This window comes from Betta splendens, chromosome 15, assembly GCF_900634795.4.
Source record: "Betta splendens chromosome 15, fBetSpl5.4, whole genome shotgun sequence".
Classification (NCBI taxonomy): Eukaryota; Metazoa; Chordata; class Actinopteri; order Anabantiformes; family Osphronemidae; genus Betta; species Betta splendens.
This window is the reverse complement of record NC_040895.2, coordinates 16,948,991-16,964,037: the sequence shown is the minus strand read 5'-3', so window position 1 is coordinate 16,964,037 and position 15,047 is coordinate 16,948,991. Positions and strand designations below refer to the sequence as shown.

The window sequence follows — 15,047 nt, the reverse complement described above, 5'->3', positions numbered from 1 at the left end:
GTCCCTCTTGGGATAAGCTGTTCACAAGCCCAGGCACCCCCGACCTGTTGGGACTGTAGCAAAGAGGATGAAAAGGCAAAGAAAATGTGCAGGATGTTACAAAACAGGCAAAGAAAACAGCCATGACATAATCACTTGTGCGAAATGTGTGAATGTCACTAAGAAATCATTCTTAAATGTCAAATCCAAGCAAACGTGTTTATTTCGGGACTTCGTACACGAGCCCCACTGTGGCTGTTTGACTTCTCTCCCTTCTTTTGTTATTTGTTTCATCCAGTTTGTCGTCCGCTGCCGCCCTCCTCTGTGTTTAATCAACCTGCCATGAGTTCAGGGGGAAGAATGGAAGACGGGGCCATTTACAGTACGCTGGAAAGGGGAAAAGAGGCTGATAAAACTCATGAACAGGATTCCTCCTAGCTTAGCTGTAAATCAACCGTGAATAGGCTGCTCCAATAGCCAAGACTGCAGGATGCTGATGGACAGGAGGTCTCTGAAGTTACCATACAGTACAGTGGTTGGTTAGTTAGTTAGTTAGTTCATGGGCAGGTGTCTGTTGGTGCTAAAACCCCTGCTTTTGGTTGGTTTAGGTTTATGTTTTCATGCTGTTTGTATAAAAGGTTTAATCCTATTTACTGGAAAGCAAACTACCACAACACAATGAATTTTCAGTTGTGTGTTCTTCATACAGTGACTCATTAGTTGGTAACCTTTTCCTGCGACACACTTACTGGATATTTATTTTTATCTGAGCCACCTGTGGAAATGTTAAACACACAAAAAACTTAAGGAACTTTTATTTATTACAGCCGCCATCGCTCAGGTCAGTGCATCTTATATTAGATGATTCGCACAGTTTATGCCATATATGATCATCACAGCTTAATCTGGACTTCTAGGTATAAATTGCTGTCGTATGTCATGAGAAACAATTCTGGTTTTAGGCTGAACAGAACTGGTTTTGGGAGAAAAGCAAGGACATATTGTCAACTACTGACAGTTCATCCATCACCAAATTCTTACCACCTACGAGCTCACTGACAGTCTCCCTCTCTGTGGAGTGAAGCCCCTCAGCCCTGTAGTCGCCTCCTGTCGTGGTCATTACTGTGTGAACAAACTACATCTGTGTCTCACTCTTCTGTTTGTTGTTTCCTAATTATTTGTGGTACGAAAATACAAAATAACTTGAAACATGAATAATGATTAAAAAGATCTTTCTCTTCTTTCATGTTATCTTTAGATTACGCCATGGCTTTTAGATTACATGGATTCAAAAGTATTTGATCTTATTTATATTCATATATTTATATTTTATATTTATATAAATATGTATATTCCGTGCTTTATTAGGCACTGTTTATTAGGGGAAGCTTTCCATTAAAGCCTGGTGCATCATCATCGCACACGTGGAAGAAAATAATCCCTCCAACATGCCATGAAAATGATACAGATTAATTTCATTCTGTTTGCCATTATTGGCCATAATTTGACAAATATTGAATTTTTTGTCACTGCACGACAATAGATTTGCTTTTACTAAATTATAAAACTGAAATGTTTATCAGGAAACGTTTGAATATTTAAAGCTGTGAAAACTTCTCCGTGTGCATAAGTCTCAGAACTCTTTTTCCAGGCTTTGTGTTATTCCAGTTCATCAAACAAAGGATGACCCAGCGTCTTTATTGTTGCAGACACGCTGGAGGTGAGGTACAGACTGGAGGGCAGCAAAGAGACAGAGGTCCTGAGGAGCAAAGTGAAAAACCTGGCCGACAGACAGCTGCACGCCGTTACCGTCCGCAGGCTGGCAGACGCCGTCTCTGTCCAGGTGAAGCAAAAAAAACCCTGACAAAACAGTGTGAAGACACAACATAGTAACACATCCTACTGTGGGTGTAGCAGAGGCATTTACTGTTCCATAGTGATGATGCACGGACACAGGTACAGAACTCACAAGCTTCATGTTGGTGTGTTTTTGATGATTTTACATCATGTTTACATCAAATGTTTCATTTTCTTTAGATTGACCAGAAACCCAAGGAGAACTTCACCCTCACATCTGATGCAGAGTTCAATGCCATCAGGTCGCTGGTTCTGGGCAGAATGCACAGTAAGTAAAACTACAAAACCCCTGACGAGACTAGAATAACTACGAAACGTCTGTTACCAAATTAGGTCATACATGTATTTGTTGTCATGTGTGGCTCTAAAGGAGCACTGAGAGCATGCAGCAGATCAGTATTGTTGGCTTTGAGGTGGAGTTAATCCAACATGAATAATTTAAGCAACTCAACTTGTCTAGTTGTTAAATTCAACACAAAACATCTTTAGCCACTGCTGCTGCCTCTGAATCAGTATCAGTGTATTCAGCCCCCTCATGACAAGTGTCTTATGTACCTGAGTAGAGCATCCTTTTGCTCTCCGGGCTGACAGCAGGATGTGCCAGTGATGCAGAGGTGAACAATAAAGTTTGAGTTTCAAAATGCACTTCCTTGACAATTTTCATTAAAATCTAAATATTTGATGCCTTTTCTTAAGCATCATCTGTGTTTCCCCCGTGTCTAGACGCCGGTGATGTTGATCCAGAGCTGGCTCGCGTCGCCTCTCTGGGTTTCACAGGCTGCCTGTCTGCTGTCGTCTTTAACTCCGTGAGCCCGCTGAAAGCTGCTCTTCTCCACCCGGACACCAGCCCCGTCACTGTTAACGGGCCGCTGGTGCGCTCGGTTTGCGGCTCCACCACCCTGAACCCTCACGCAGCAGAAGCAACGCACCATCTATCAGGTCAGAGGAAACGCTGGCGTCCTCCTTATTGCCTGAATGCAATCTAGTGGAGCCCAGGGCTGCTGGGAACGCACCTGGAAACACAAACAGTAGCTGAGATGTTAGAAGGGACGCTGAGTAAAAAGTAGTAGCAGGTAGCAGACAAAACCAGGCTGACAGGATCAAGATGTCTCCACCTCCGGGACATTAAGGCCCTGCACTGACTGAGTATCATCAGTATCATCAGTGAACCCTGGAGGGTGATGCACATCTTTGTTCATTGTTTCTCTGCATTTTCTCTATTGCTGTTTGTGTCGCTCAACCTCTGAGCGCTTTTGTTAAGAGCTTCTTTTATTTTTTTACTTTCTAATAACTAATTATTATTAGCTATTATACATCTATATGTTAAATTGATTCCCTGGTGATCATGTCTATGTCCATTTTTATCTCCTTCTTCCACCTCCCTGTGCTGCAGGTCACTCTGGATCAGTGGGAACAGGTCAGCCTTTAGTCAATAACATCAGGAGTGACTCAGCTTTAATTGGAGGTACTACAATAGCAAAGTGCTTTACTGTCACGCTGCCATTTACTGCATGTATTGCATGCTGTGTAAATAAAAGCCATGAGCTGTCCATCAAGCAGCATGCCTAAGTACACAAAAGACATGACTACTTATTAGAATACAAACGACTTTCTGCTCCAAGGACAATGACTGTCTGTGTTTTATTGCCAACAGTGGAGCAGAGAGCTTCTAATAGGCGATACCACCCAGGGAGTGTAAAGAAAATGAGCACAAAAACAATTCCCACTGTGATCCAAATATTAAATCCCAAGCGGCCAAAGCGGTAGTGTTTCCAGGGATCCATCAGAGCCTTCCTTGGTGGGAGGCTCCCTCCGTTTCTCCGCTCTGCACTAACTCGTCTTCCTCTGCCTTGCAGGTGTGATAGCGCTGGTGATCTTTGTGACGGCGTCTGCTTCGGCCGTCGTGGGCCGAATCCTCTACAGCAGGAAAGGGACGTGTCAGAGCCAGGACATAAAGGCTGAGGACGGCTCTGAGCGGCCGTTCAGCAGCCGGGCGGACAGCTCACGCTACGGTGTGAGCGAGAAGCAGAAGGAGTTTTTTATTTAGGAGGTTTGATCTTCTGACCCCGCGGCGTTTGCAGGTGGACAGAGCACTTCACGCTGTAAACCAACTCTTTTGTTCTTCTGTGGTTGTATTTTTGTACAGACTGAATATGGATCCAGGAGAGTGTTGAATTTATAATGTCTCAACACTGTCAGTGAAACTACTGTAAATATAATGATGTCCATCATCAACCTGTAACTTTATATAAGTCAGATCTTTTTCTTGTGCTGCTGCGTTTAAAGATACTGACAAAAACTGAAGACTCCCTAACATCCCTGACGAATGCTGTTTGGACTAAGGGAGGCTGAAATGTGAAACTCAACCTGTCTGATATTAAATTTCTTTTTACCATAATTACCTGCACTTCTCCAGTCTGAAGCTAAAACTGTTGCTTTTATCATTATTCCTGTAAACATTTATTTATCTTCTCATTGCAAACAGGTCAGACCAATAAACAAACTGTATGACATCAAACCCAGTAGTGATGGATGGATGCTCTTCCTGCAGCCCATGACTCCAACACCATTCTGTTGTGTGACAATTAAACCACATGTCCATGTTATTATTTTTTCTCTGTCTCTGTCTGGATTGCAGTCGTGCCTTTTTAGAAAGAATGCACAAATCTGTCATTGATTCTGTTAAAAAAGGAATGGAACAAGGTGGAGTTGAACCCATGAAGAACCCATTTTGACCTTAACAAATTACATTGTTTATGCTTAGTAAGCGAATATCTATATAACTCCTGTCTTTCCAAACCAAGTGTAACTATACATTCACATTTATTCTGTGTTCGTCTGCAGAGATGCGCGATAACTTCCCTGTGCTTTGTGAAACGCTCAGGTTCTGTGGATGTCAAAGCCTCACCCAGCCGCCGCCTCCCTCTGCGCTGGAGCAGTCACACAGACAGAGCTTTGATATGTGATCGAGCCTCCTACAGCCTGCTGTCCACCCCATTTACACGCCCACGCTCCAGGAACGCGATGGTCCAGATGACAGCAGCTGGGTGGTTGTCAGCACGTGTTATTTACAGAGGGAGATGTATCCGTGCCTCTGATGAGACCTCATTAGGGAGAACAACGAGAGGACCAGTTGTAATGACACACGCTGCATCACCAAGTAGGAAAAAGTCTCCTTCTCCTCAGTTTTTGGAAATGAAGACACTATAGGAGTGTTACCGCTCTCCAAACAACTGCCTCATGACTGTGACCATAAATTACATTATTTATTTAATGCCGGAAGGTAAACAGACACCAAAGACTTGGTCTTTGTTATGTGAATTCATGGTTGTAATAATGCGATAAAGCCGTCAGGGTCACAGGAGAAGAACAAGCATAATTATTATGGTAAATACTGGCTTAGGTATAACTTTAATTAAAATCTATCAAACTAAGCCTTGTCAAAAACTCAAAGCTCATTTCTTTCAAAAGTCTGGAGTTTATTAAATTACTGTACACTTGGTCAATGCAGCCGTCGAAATATGAAAATAAACACAAATGGCTTGTAATAAATCACTGGTGGACACAAAGCAGGAGGAGACGAGTCTTTGTCTGGATGTTTAACAGAAACCTGCAGTCAGGTTTGAGATTCCACGGGACTGCAGCACCACGAGCACGACAAGGTCCGACAGCACTCACCTGTGGCTCTGTATCACCCCTGCATCCATCACAACCACACAGAAATGAATCCAGAATGTGACCTCCATCGCTGCTAAGACCCTGCAGCCGAGCGTCACAGTGGGCTCCTGCTGTGCCTCGCGTCGGTGTGCTGGTACGAACGCACACAGACCCCCCCTCTGCCCGCTCACAGTGCAGACATCAGGGGTCAGCATCATGCAGCACAGGCTGGAGCGCTCAAGCGAAGCTCCCGCTGAGTCACATGTGGCTCATGACACCTTGTTTTTGTAAAGCTGGAACGTGTGGATGAGAAGAGACACGGCAGCAGTGAAACTGGCCCCATGACACCAGGATCACAGGAAGCGCCTTTCTGCAGGTTGAGCTGTCATCACTGGAGACTTCAGATGACTATGTTCAGCCTGCATCATTCCAGAGAGCACAGCGTGGCTGGCAGCGCTGCCTTCCTCCTCCTCCTCCTCCTCCTCTTTGCTTTTATGTGACTTTCTCCCTGGTGTGCAGCAGCAATGGTGACTGAACCTCATAACGAACGGCATCAGTCTCACTAACAGCTGGCTCTGGATTAATCCAAGACAATCCATGCGATAGTTCTCATCCTCCAGTCTGTACTTTAAAAACAATCACCAGATGTTCCCAGTTAGTTCTGTGGCTCCCTGGGCTCTTTGTTATTTTTCTGTGTTCTGCTGCAGAGACTTTGAGACTTAGTCTCAGCACCCAGTACATCTAAAGACTGACTTTAATTAAGGCTACACTTTACATATTGAAATAAGTCTCTGGATTTCCACATTAGTTGTCAAGTTAAATTAGAAATTTAGAAAAGACATTTTATTATAAATGTTAACCCCACATCAGCACCAGCTGAATCAGGGAAAGATTTCAGTACAGGAACAAAGCCGCGACCCAGTAGATGAAGCTAGTGAGGAGGAGGAGGAGGAAGATGAGAGGTGCACTTTAGCAAGAAGGTCACGGATGAGGGTCCACGTCAAAGCATCACATGCAGGAAAGCTGGAGCTGTTACTCCTTCAGGTGCTCCGAGGCGTCAATTAAGGAGAAAAAGGTCTTTCTTGACTCGCTGGAATCTGTCACTGTCCGGCAGAGTTCAGGGCTCGGGAAAAGTGTAATCCATCACCGCCTCGTCTCGGTGGACACTCGGCTCTGACCTTGAGCACTTAAATAGATCAGCTGAGGCATTACAGCAGGAGACTGAATAATTATAAAGAAGAGAGGACACACTCCGCTCTGTGTGGCTATAAATATGGATACAAAGGTGTGATTAAAATGTATATAACTTAAATAAATGTAGAAGTGCTCCAGAACAGAAGCGCTTCATGTGGGAGGCAGCTATGTTGGAGCAGGTACATCAACTCAGCTCAATCTGTGCTAATGAAAACACACCTGCTGCAGTTGGGGAGGAAGGTCATGGTGATTTCATTTATTTAGTTGGACGTCTAACAATTCTGTCTACGAGAGACTCCCATCTCCAAGGTTTTAACACCTCAGGTCCAGAGACGTGAAGCAGGAAACGCACAGTCAGCAAAGATTCTATGAATCTGCTGCATCACAGTTACTAGTTTTATGGTCTGATTCCAACCCATTGAATAATAATCACCTGTCTCAAATCTTGCTGATAAGAGCTTATTCTGCCGTTGGTTTCCACTCACATCGGTCCAGCATCCTAATTAGTGGGATTACATTTACGCTCGGCTGAAGGTTGACAGCAGCCGTCACAACAGAATCTGAATAAATTCCTCATAACATTGTTGATTAATTACTTTCAGACAGACATGCTGTGATTATTCACTATGGTGAAAAGGATATTTTCTCTTACTTTATGGAAGGAGGGCGTCTTTACACACTTTCAGCAACATTTTCATTGTTGGTGTTTGTTTGAGTAGATATGAAAAATAATTTAATTTGTTAGTAGTCGTGGGTCAAAAAACTGTGTGAAAAGTGATTAGATTTTATTTACAGGAATGAAAAGCACCAGATAAATGAGCCGCTTAAGCATCGTCACTGGCAGGTTCTGTAAGCTCAGAACAGACCTGTGTCGGGTCCATTTACTGTTCAATATGACCTGTGACACTGTGATGAGAGCAGGAGGAGACACCCTGTGGGTGCTTCTGGACACAGTGGCTCACTCTTCTCATATTAATATTCATGTACGTGCCGACCAGAAATAACACAGATACGGACTAATAAATGTTATAGAAATAGAAAATAAATAGAAACTATCTCAGCTGTTACTATGGTGGATTTGTGTCTACTTTTCCATGACATGCGTTAACTTTCCCATATGATCAGTGGATCCATTGATGTGATAATTTACTCTTGAAGGTGATGAGCTAAACGTAGTTGAACAGACTCCTGGTAACCATCATTTAACAATTACTTGATCAGTCGTTTGTTCATGTCACCTTCGCCTTCACCAAGGCCTGGTTACAGGAAATAACTCTTTATACCAGCAGGTGGCGCTAACTACGTTTGTCATTGAATAGCAACAGCAACTGAGATCTTTAACTAGTAAACAAAGCAGCATTTCACAGAGTGTCACTCCTGAGCAGATGCCAGCAATGAATAGAACCCAGCTGTGATGAGCACGGTGCAGGTACTGGACCCAGCATATGGTTCCATGAGGCAGAGCAATCTGTCAAACATTAACACCCACATTCACAGCTGACAAGAGGCTCCGATCAGCTCTTACTATGGCCTCACTGCTGGAGCCACGACTGAGCAGAACCAGGGGCCAAACCAGAACCTGCAATCAGCAACTCATTATCATTGTTTAAGTGTGTGTGTGTGTGTGTGTGTGTGTGTGTGTGTGTGTGTGTGTGTGTGTGTGTGTGTGTGTGTGTGTGTGTGTGTGTGTGGCGGCAGCTTGGAAATCGTCGACCACAGATGAAACGGCCTGTGATGGGAAGGACAGAGACAGACAGCAAAGGTAGGAGCCGCTAGCTTTGTTTGTTCTGCCTTTGTCTTGACAAGTCTGATCTCCCTCTCGCTGTCACAGTCTGTCTGACGCGTTTCTTCATCGTTCCTCTCTTTATTGTTTCACTGATCACAGACTCCCTGGTGATGACTCAGCTTCCTGATTTCCTTTTAAATCGTTACGCAGCCAATGACCTCGGACTCTCGCAAACTTCATCCTTCATTCATATTTGTGTGTCGCCGTCCTTTTCATCACTTCCATCTTTGATGTACAATACATCTCCAATCTCACGCCTTCACACACATTTCCTTCATCTCCTTCTTTCATCTTAAATCTTAAATAATTCAAACGTAAAGCTGTTCCTGCGATCCTACTCCAGAGGCATTTGATGGTGAGAGCGAGCACCAGACGACGTCTCAACTGTCCACTTGTAACACGGTCACGAGAAAAGTCCTCTGAGTGATCGCAACAGGGTCTACTACAGCGCTGACACACACACAGGCAAATAATGTGACAACTGAATAACAGTTCACATAAAAATCATAGTAAAACTAGGCTGAAAGCCGCTCCACATCTGAGGGGATCACCTGCTGAGGCTTCACTCATCTGCTACACAATCCAGAGACGTGAGACGCTACAGTAGCTGCAGTGTTTGACCAGAACTCAGTTTCATTTAACAGAACCGATGAGATGTGAAAGCATCTCATGTTTTGTCCTTGTATTAGTTTGACAAAAGCTCAGCTCATGATCCCACAGTAACACCAGGTGGGACCGTTCACCAAGGAATCCCAGCGTCACACCGTTAAATGAGCCTGAAGTGCTTTCATTGGGTGGAACGTGCACACGGTACCGCGGCCTCTAAGAAGGTTTCGCTCTCCCTTAATTATTCAAATCCTGATATATTTTTAGCTTCTTGTACTTTTCTCCGAAGGGAAACAAAAGACACGCGGCCATGAGGCTGCTGAAGCGACCTATCAGAGGCACATGACCATTATTAGGTCATGGCAGCACCCCGGCCCGCTGGGGGCGGGGCTTCTGTCTGGCGTCGTGCGTGTGCATGTGTGTCAGCGTTTGCGCGCGTGCATGTGTGTGTGTGTGTGTGTGTGTGTGTGTGTGTCAGCGTTTGAGAGCGTGCATGTGTGTGTGTGTGTGTCAGCGTTTGAGAGCGTGCATGTGTGTGTGTGTGTGTGTGTCAGCGTTTGTGTGTGTGTGTGTGTGTGTCAGCGTTTGCATGAGGGCGTGTGTGTGTGTCAGCGTTTGCGCGAGTGTGTCAGTGAGTGCGTGTGTGTGCGTGAGTGCGTGTCTGTCAGAGTATGTTTCAGCATTTGCGTGAGTGTCTGTGAGTGCGTGTGTGTCAGCATTTGCGTGAGTGCGTGTGTGTCAGTGTTTGGGTGTGTGTCAGCGTTTGCGTGAGTGTGTGTGTCAGCGTTTGCGCGAGTGCGTGTGTGTCAGTGTATGTTTCAGCATTTGCGTGAGTGTCTGTGAGTGCGTGTGTGTGCGTGTCAGCGTTTGCGTGAGTGTGTGTGTGTGTGTGTGTGTGTGTGTGTGTGTGTGTGTGTGTGTGTGTGTGTGTGTGTGTGTGTGTGTGTGTGTGTGTGTGTGTGTGTGTGTGTGTCTGCCTTTGCGTGAGTGCAAATGTCTGAGAACCAAACAAACTCGCGTTGCCCACTTCACGCTGCGACCGTTTGAGTTTCCCAGAATAAATGTTCCATCGGAATGGAAGCTGCTGCTGTGTGCTGGTGTTTGCTGTGTGGAATTCCCCCTTCGGCTTCGTAGCTTAAACACTTTCCCTGTCACATCTGTGTCACTGCATCGGACCGACTCATTTAGGACCTGACCCAGGTTTAATTTCATCCTTTAATTTGGCCCTTTTGGCTTCAGGGTCTCTGCTCTGAGCTGAGGCTGACCTCTGACCTTTGACTCATTACATCAATACAACACACTTTCCTCCTCTCTCCACATTATCACCGTCTGGGCTCATAGCTGTTTGCTGCCTGATCTCTGTGCAGCCTGTCACTCAAACAGACCCAGAGGGAGGAGAAGCAAAGCTATTGACGCAGGTGAACAACACTCCCAGCGACCACTTATTTCTGATTAGCAGCGCCTCTGACAATAAGAGGGGTGGACGTGTTCCAAGAGGTGATTCATGCCAAAGGACTCTCTCTTTGTGTTGGATTGCAACCAGTGCGTAGCAACCAAACTCGCCGTATCAGCCACATTCAAAACCTCTGTGATTCACCAGGAAACAATAAACTCATTCAGGATAAAGATCACAAACATTAAATCAAACAAACTTGTTTATTTTAAACCATGTTTAAAGATAGATAAACAATAATTAAAAAACATTAAATTACCTCAAGTGTCAAAGTGCAGCGGGGCACGAACAGTGATGCACAAAACCTCTCGCTTGAACTGAGATACTGTTAAAGTCCAATTGTTCTGTGGTCGCTGAGAGAAGTGAATATAGCGCTGATGCGTTTAGGGAGCAGGACTCTGCTTTGCTTCAGACACTGGTTGTGTTGGCGGCGGCGGTGGGGAGGTCAGAGGTCAGAGCTGCAGGGGACTGACGGGAGCTTGTGGGACAGAGATCAGTTGGAGGCGTTTGAAGACGCGACCCACATCTGGCTGCTTTTGCAGGTCTTGTCCACATCTTCAGCACGTTGTGGGGAAACTCCAGGGAATTCTGGTCACTCCTCGGTGTTTTCCGGGCACAGTGTGCACCTCGTTTCTGGGAAGTGCCAGCATTTAGCAGAAGCTGTGGGATGTCACACTCATCCTGGCATTTAAAGCCTGAACATCCACATTCAGTGCTCCTATCTATGTGACTCAGAAATACGCATATTGTGTCATATTGCTTCCTTGTGTTTTATTGGCCTCTCCTGTCTCCGGTGCTGCAGTGAGGACTCGGCGCCTTTAAACAGAACCCGCACCATGATGTGCCAGGTCATTCTTCCTGCTGAAGCTGTGGTTAAGATGTTTCCATGATGACAACCTGTGCAGCTTTCACTTCTCCATTCTTTTACCTTGACCCTCTAATGGGTTTAGAGACACATCAACTCAGAGCAGCTAAATGAGGCTTGTTGATTAGTTTGTCAGTGCATAAAATAGCAGACGACCATTAAAAATAAATAAAAGGCTTTAATACCAGTGAAGGAACGTGGTTTGACTGACACCTTCTGGTTAAATGCATGTCATAGTGATGCTGTGTGTTTCATTCCTCTGTTTCTGTCGTTCTGTACAGTATTTAAGTCTTTTTAAGTTTTATTCCAGTTACCATAAGTTCATCCACAACCTTTTATAGTCGACTTGATCTCAGCTCAGGTGATGTTGGCAGAAGCAGAGACATTATAATGTCATGTTCATCAACAGTTATTACAATGCAATGCAGAGATAATCACAATATAAATGTTTGTCATTCAAAGCGTGCACAGAATCACGATGTTCCAGCCGTGCTTTTGGTTTTGGAGTGGCCTATTGTTACTATCAGATGATCCACTGATTAGATCTGGTTTGAACTAATACTTGGCTTGTTCCCATAAAATCTACTTAATTTTCTTACATTTTAGCACCTTCACTAAATATAACACACACTCACTAGTCTACTGAGACTCTCCACATTTACGTCACATCCAGCCACAACAGTGTTAGTCAAGTTTCTGAGATTTTACTTTTGTGATTTGGGGTTTAATAACTCTCTTCTTGGTTTCTGTTTACAAAAACCTCAGATCACCTTACAGTATGCTCATGCTACTACAGTATAGACCCTCGTAACCATGGTGAATAACAGTAACCACAGACATGTCACATTATGAGCAGGAATTTAAGTGAGTTGTTTTGAGTAACTTGTGTAAATGACCTGTTGAAGAATAGGAGGAAGTAAAGACACGTAGATTCACTTTAACTACTTTATTTAACATCATAACTTGTGCCATGAGAAGAAACATAGACTTGAAGATTTTTGCTTTGACTCATTGAGACATTGTCTGTTTTTAGCAATCATGCCATTCACTGAGTCACGTGGTCATTGGAAAGTGTGGCAGCGTCACACACACGACTGAACCGGCCCCAGTTCATCTCAGGTCAGTCTGACTTAAACTCCCCTCTCCAGTAATTAGCTCATTAAGCTGCAGCACGAAGTTTGTAAAATGAGAATGGTCATCACAGGGAAACGTCTCAAGGTTTATTTGTAATTTCTGTCACCTTTAACACACTGGTGAGTCACATGCAGCAGACGCTGTGTTCACAAGCAAAGAATCCTGCACATGTACTGGAACAGGGATTCTAAGAAAACATGTTCAGGTTCTGCTGATATGAGGCAAAGAACAGACTGTCTGGGAATTAGGAATGCTCTGCATTAGGAATGAAGGTGTTGAAGTTCTTGTTTCACATATTTTTTTCACCCCACATATTACGTACGTCATCCTAGAGCGCTGCCAAGAGCAGATCTGGGAAGTCAGGTTTGTTTTTGTAAATCACGTGACAATATATGTTGCAGGTTTTTATTTTGTTGATGGGGGTCAGTGGAATTTGAATTATTTGAATAGTCTGACTAAAGACTGGTTGGATCTGTGCCGAAGGGTGAACTGGTGAAATCTTCACTTCTCACTTCAGAGAGAAGTGAAGATTTAGAAGCTCCTGTAACTGTTTTTGTAGATAATGGTTTTCTAATTAATGTCCTGTCTTTCTCTCTGACAGTTTGGATCATTTATTTATATATATTACTGTGTAGGCAATGCTACCATTGTATGTGTCACTCGCTTCTGAAGGGTTGTCATGTTTTGAGGGTTTCTCTGCATACCTGGATGTTTAAGGTGTAGCGATGAATCCGCAGCCTCGTTGGGGGTTTCCCGTCCTGTGGGTGTGCACGTGACAGTTACAGGCATTAGTAGCACAAGAACCATTACAGTCTTATTCAGTAGTACTGTAATATCCGGGTGCGCTACTCCATATACTGTGTGTTTAGGTTTTATAGGTTTTATTACATTACATTACACATACTGTGTGTATAGGTTTTATTACATTGTAATAATCTACAGCAGGACTGTCTACTGTTTTTTATCCAGTTCGACCAGTTTGACTTGATGTGGGAAAACTGCAGCTTTAAGTGTAGCATGTGACACCAGTTTAACAGGTGCATATTACAACCTGTGTAAAGAAGCACCCAATTTGTTCATATCACATCTGGAACATTCATCCTGAACTTTGTTAGCAGGAGATTGTGAGACGAGGTTGATACTTAATGTGGAACAGCAAAAAGCTGAGAGCTTGACTCCTAAAAGTTAATGTGAGTGAATTAAATTCCACTAGAGAGTTGAGTTGTTTGAGTGTTGGTCTGAAACATTAAACAGAATCTTTGTGTTATGCTGTGTCATCACGTTGCATCAGCCTTAATGGGCTCCTCTCATTGGCTAAGTCAGGTCAGGCCACTTGATGAGGTGATGTAAAACTCCAGTGAACCTGCTCCTTTATATTTAGAAGAACTCTCCATGCATTTTCTATTGAACAGAGACAAACATCCACGCACGCACACATACACACCTACAGTGTAGTGGAGAACCCGGAGAGAACCCACAGACACGGGGAGAACATGCAAACTCCTCGCTGTGAGGCCACAGTGCTACCTACCGCCACCGTTACCACCGTTACGCTCAGTGTTACGATAACGGGAAGGCCTTATATGGTCGTATAATAAAACCGGCAGCTACTGGTTCGCCTTGATTCTTCCTGCCAAGTGTGAGTCATCCTGTCACAAGATCAGTGTACCCCCCTCCACCGCCCGTCGCCTGCATTCCTGTAATCGTCGCAGAATTCTCGTGAATGTTTTGTTGTTGTGCAAAAACAAAAGCACACACCAAAAATACAATTTTACAGAAAGTGTTTGTCTTTTAATAATGCTCAGAAACAGGAGACAGATCTCAGATACAGTCTGCGATGATTGAGGATCCAGTGAACAATTTCATGACTTGACATAAACCAATAACAACATTATGCAACACAACTCGACGCTGAGTTACATTACGCTGCACCAACATATCCACTTCTTATATAGTGTCATTTATTTATGTGTGTATATCATTTAATAGAACATTACTTTATAACGTATAAATAATAAAGCATCTTAAATATATACTCATCATAATATAGATTTATATCATCATAGTTACAGTAATACATTAATACTTATCTGTGAATTTAAAGTGAGATATGCAATAGAAATAGATAAATAACACTATCAGAGCAACACAGGTTTAACACCTGGAGCTTCAGGAGAAGCAGGTGGACCGGGAGGTGCTGTTATGCTACAGGACTCTGAAAGTGCACTCGCTGGTGCTGCATTACATGTCAGATAGCTTCCACAGCTGTTTAGCACCAATTGGCTTGTATATGAGCTTGTGAATGGACCTGGGAACCACACGATTCTGAGCTTTACTCCTCAAAGAGCACTCGCTGGTGCCGCAGAGAGTCTGTCAGCTTCCACAGCCTCGAGATCTGATGGCCTGAGCACCGATTCATGAGAAATAATAGGTATCGGCTGTGCAAATATGATAGAGATGCAACTATGATGAGACTGAATTCACTACAACCGGAACCAGAACTACATGAATGAGGT

The 15,047-nt window shown here is 43.9% G+C and overlaps 1 protein-coding gene across 12 annotated transcripts in view; it reads left to right on the top strand.

Annotated features, from left to right (window-relative positions):
• LOC114841888 (contactin-associated protein-like 4) overlaps window positions 1–4,442 on the top strand; it is a 28,081-nt gene extending 23,639 nt beyond the window's left edge. For 9 of the 12 annotated variants that reach the window (XM_029127083.3, XM_029127093.3, XM_029127090.3 and 6 more), the window contains 6 exons: window positions 278–361; window positions 1,689–1,822; window positions 2,017–2,104; window positions 2,560–2,775; window positions 3,230–3,301; window positions 3,693–4,442. In XM_029127083.3, coding sequence (XP_028982916.1) covers window positions 278–361; window positions 1,689–1,822; window positions 2,017–2,104; window positions 2,560–2,775; window positions 3,230–3,301; window positions 3,693–3,883 — 785 coding nt within the window. In that variant the 3' untranslated portion in view covers window positions 3,884–4,442. Of the gene's footprint in view, window positions 1–277; window positions 487–1,688; window positions 1,823–2,016; window positions 2,105–2,559; window positions 2,776–3,229; window positions 3,302–3,692 lie in introns of those variants that run through there. The other 3 variants (XM_029127084.3, XM_029127085.3, XR_008692581.1) reach the window with 3 other exon arrangements.
• Window positions 4,443–15,047: the final 10,605 nt, after the last annotated feature.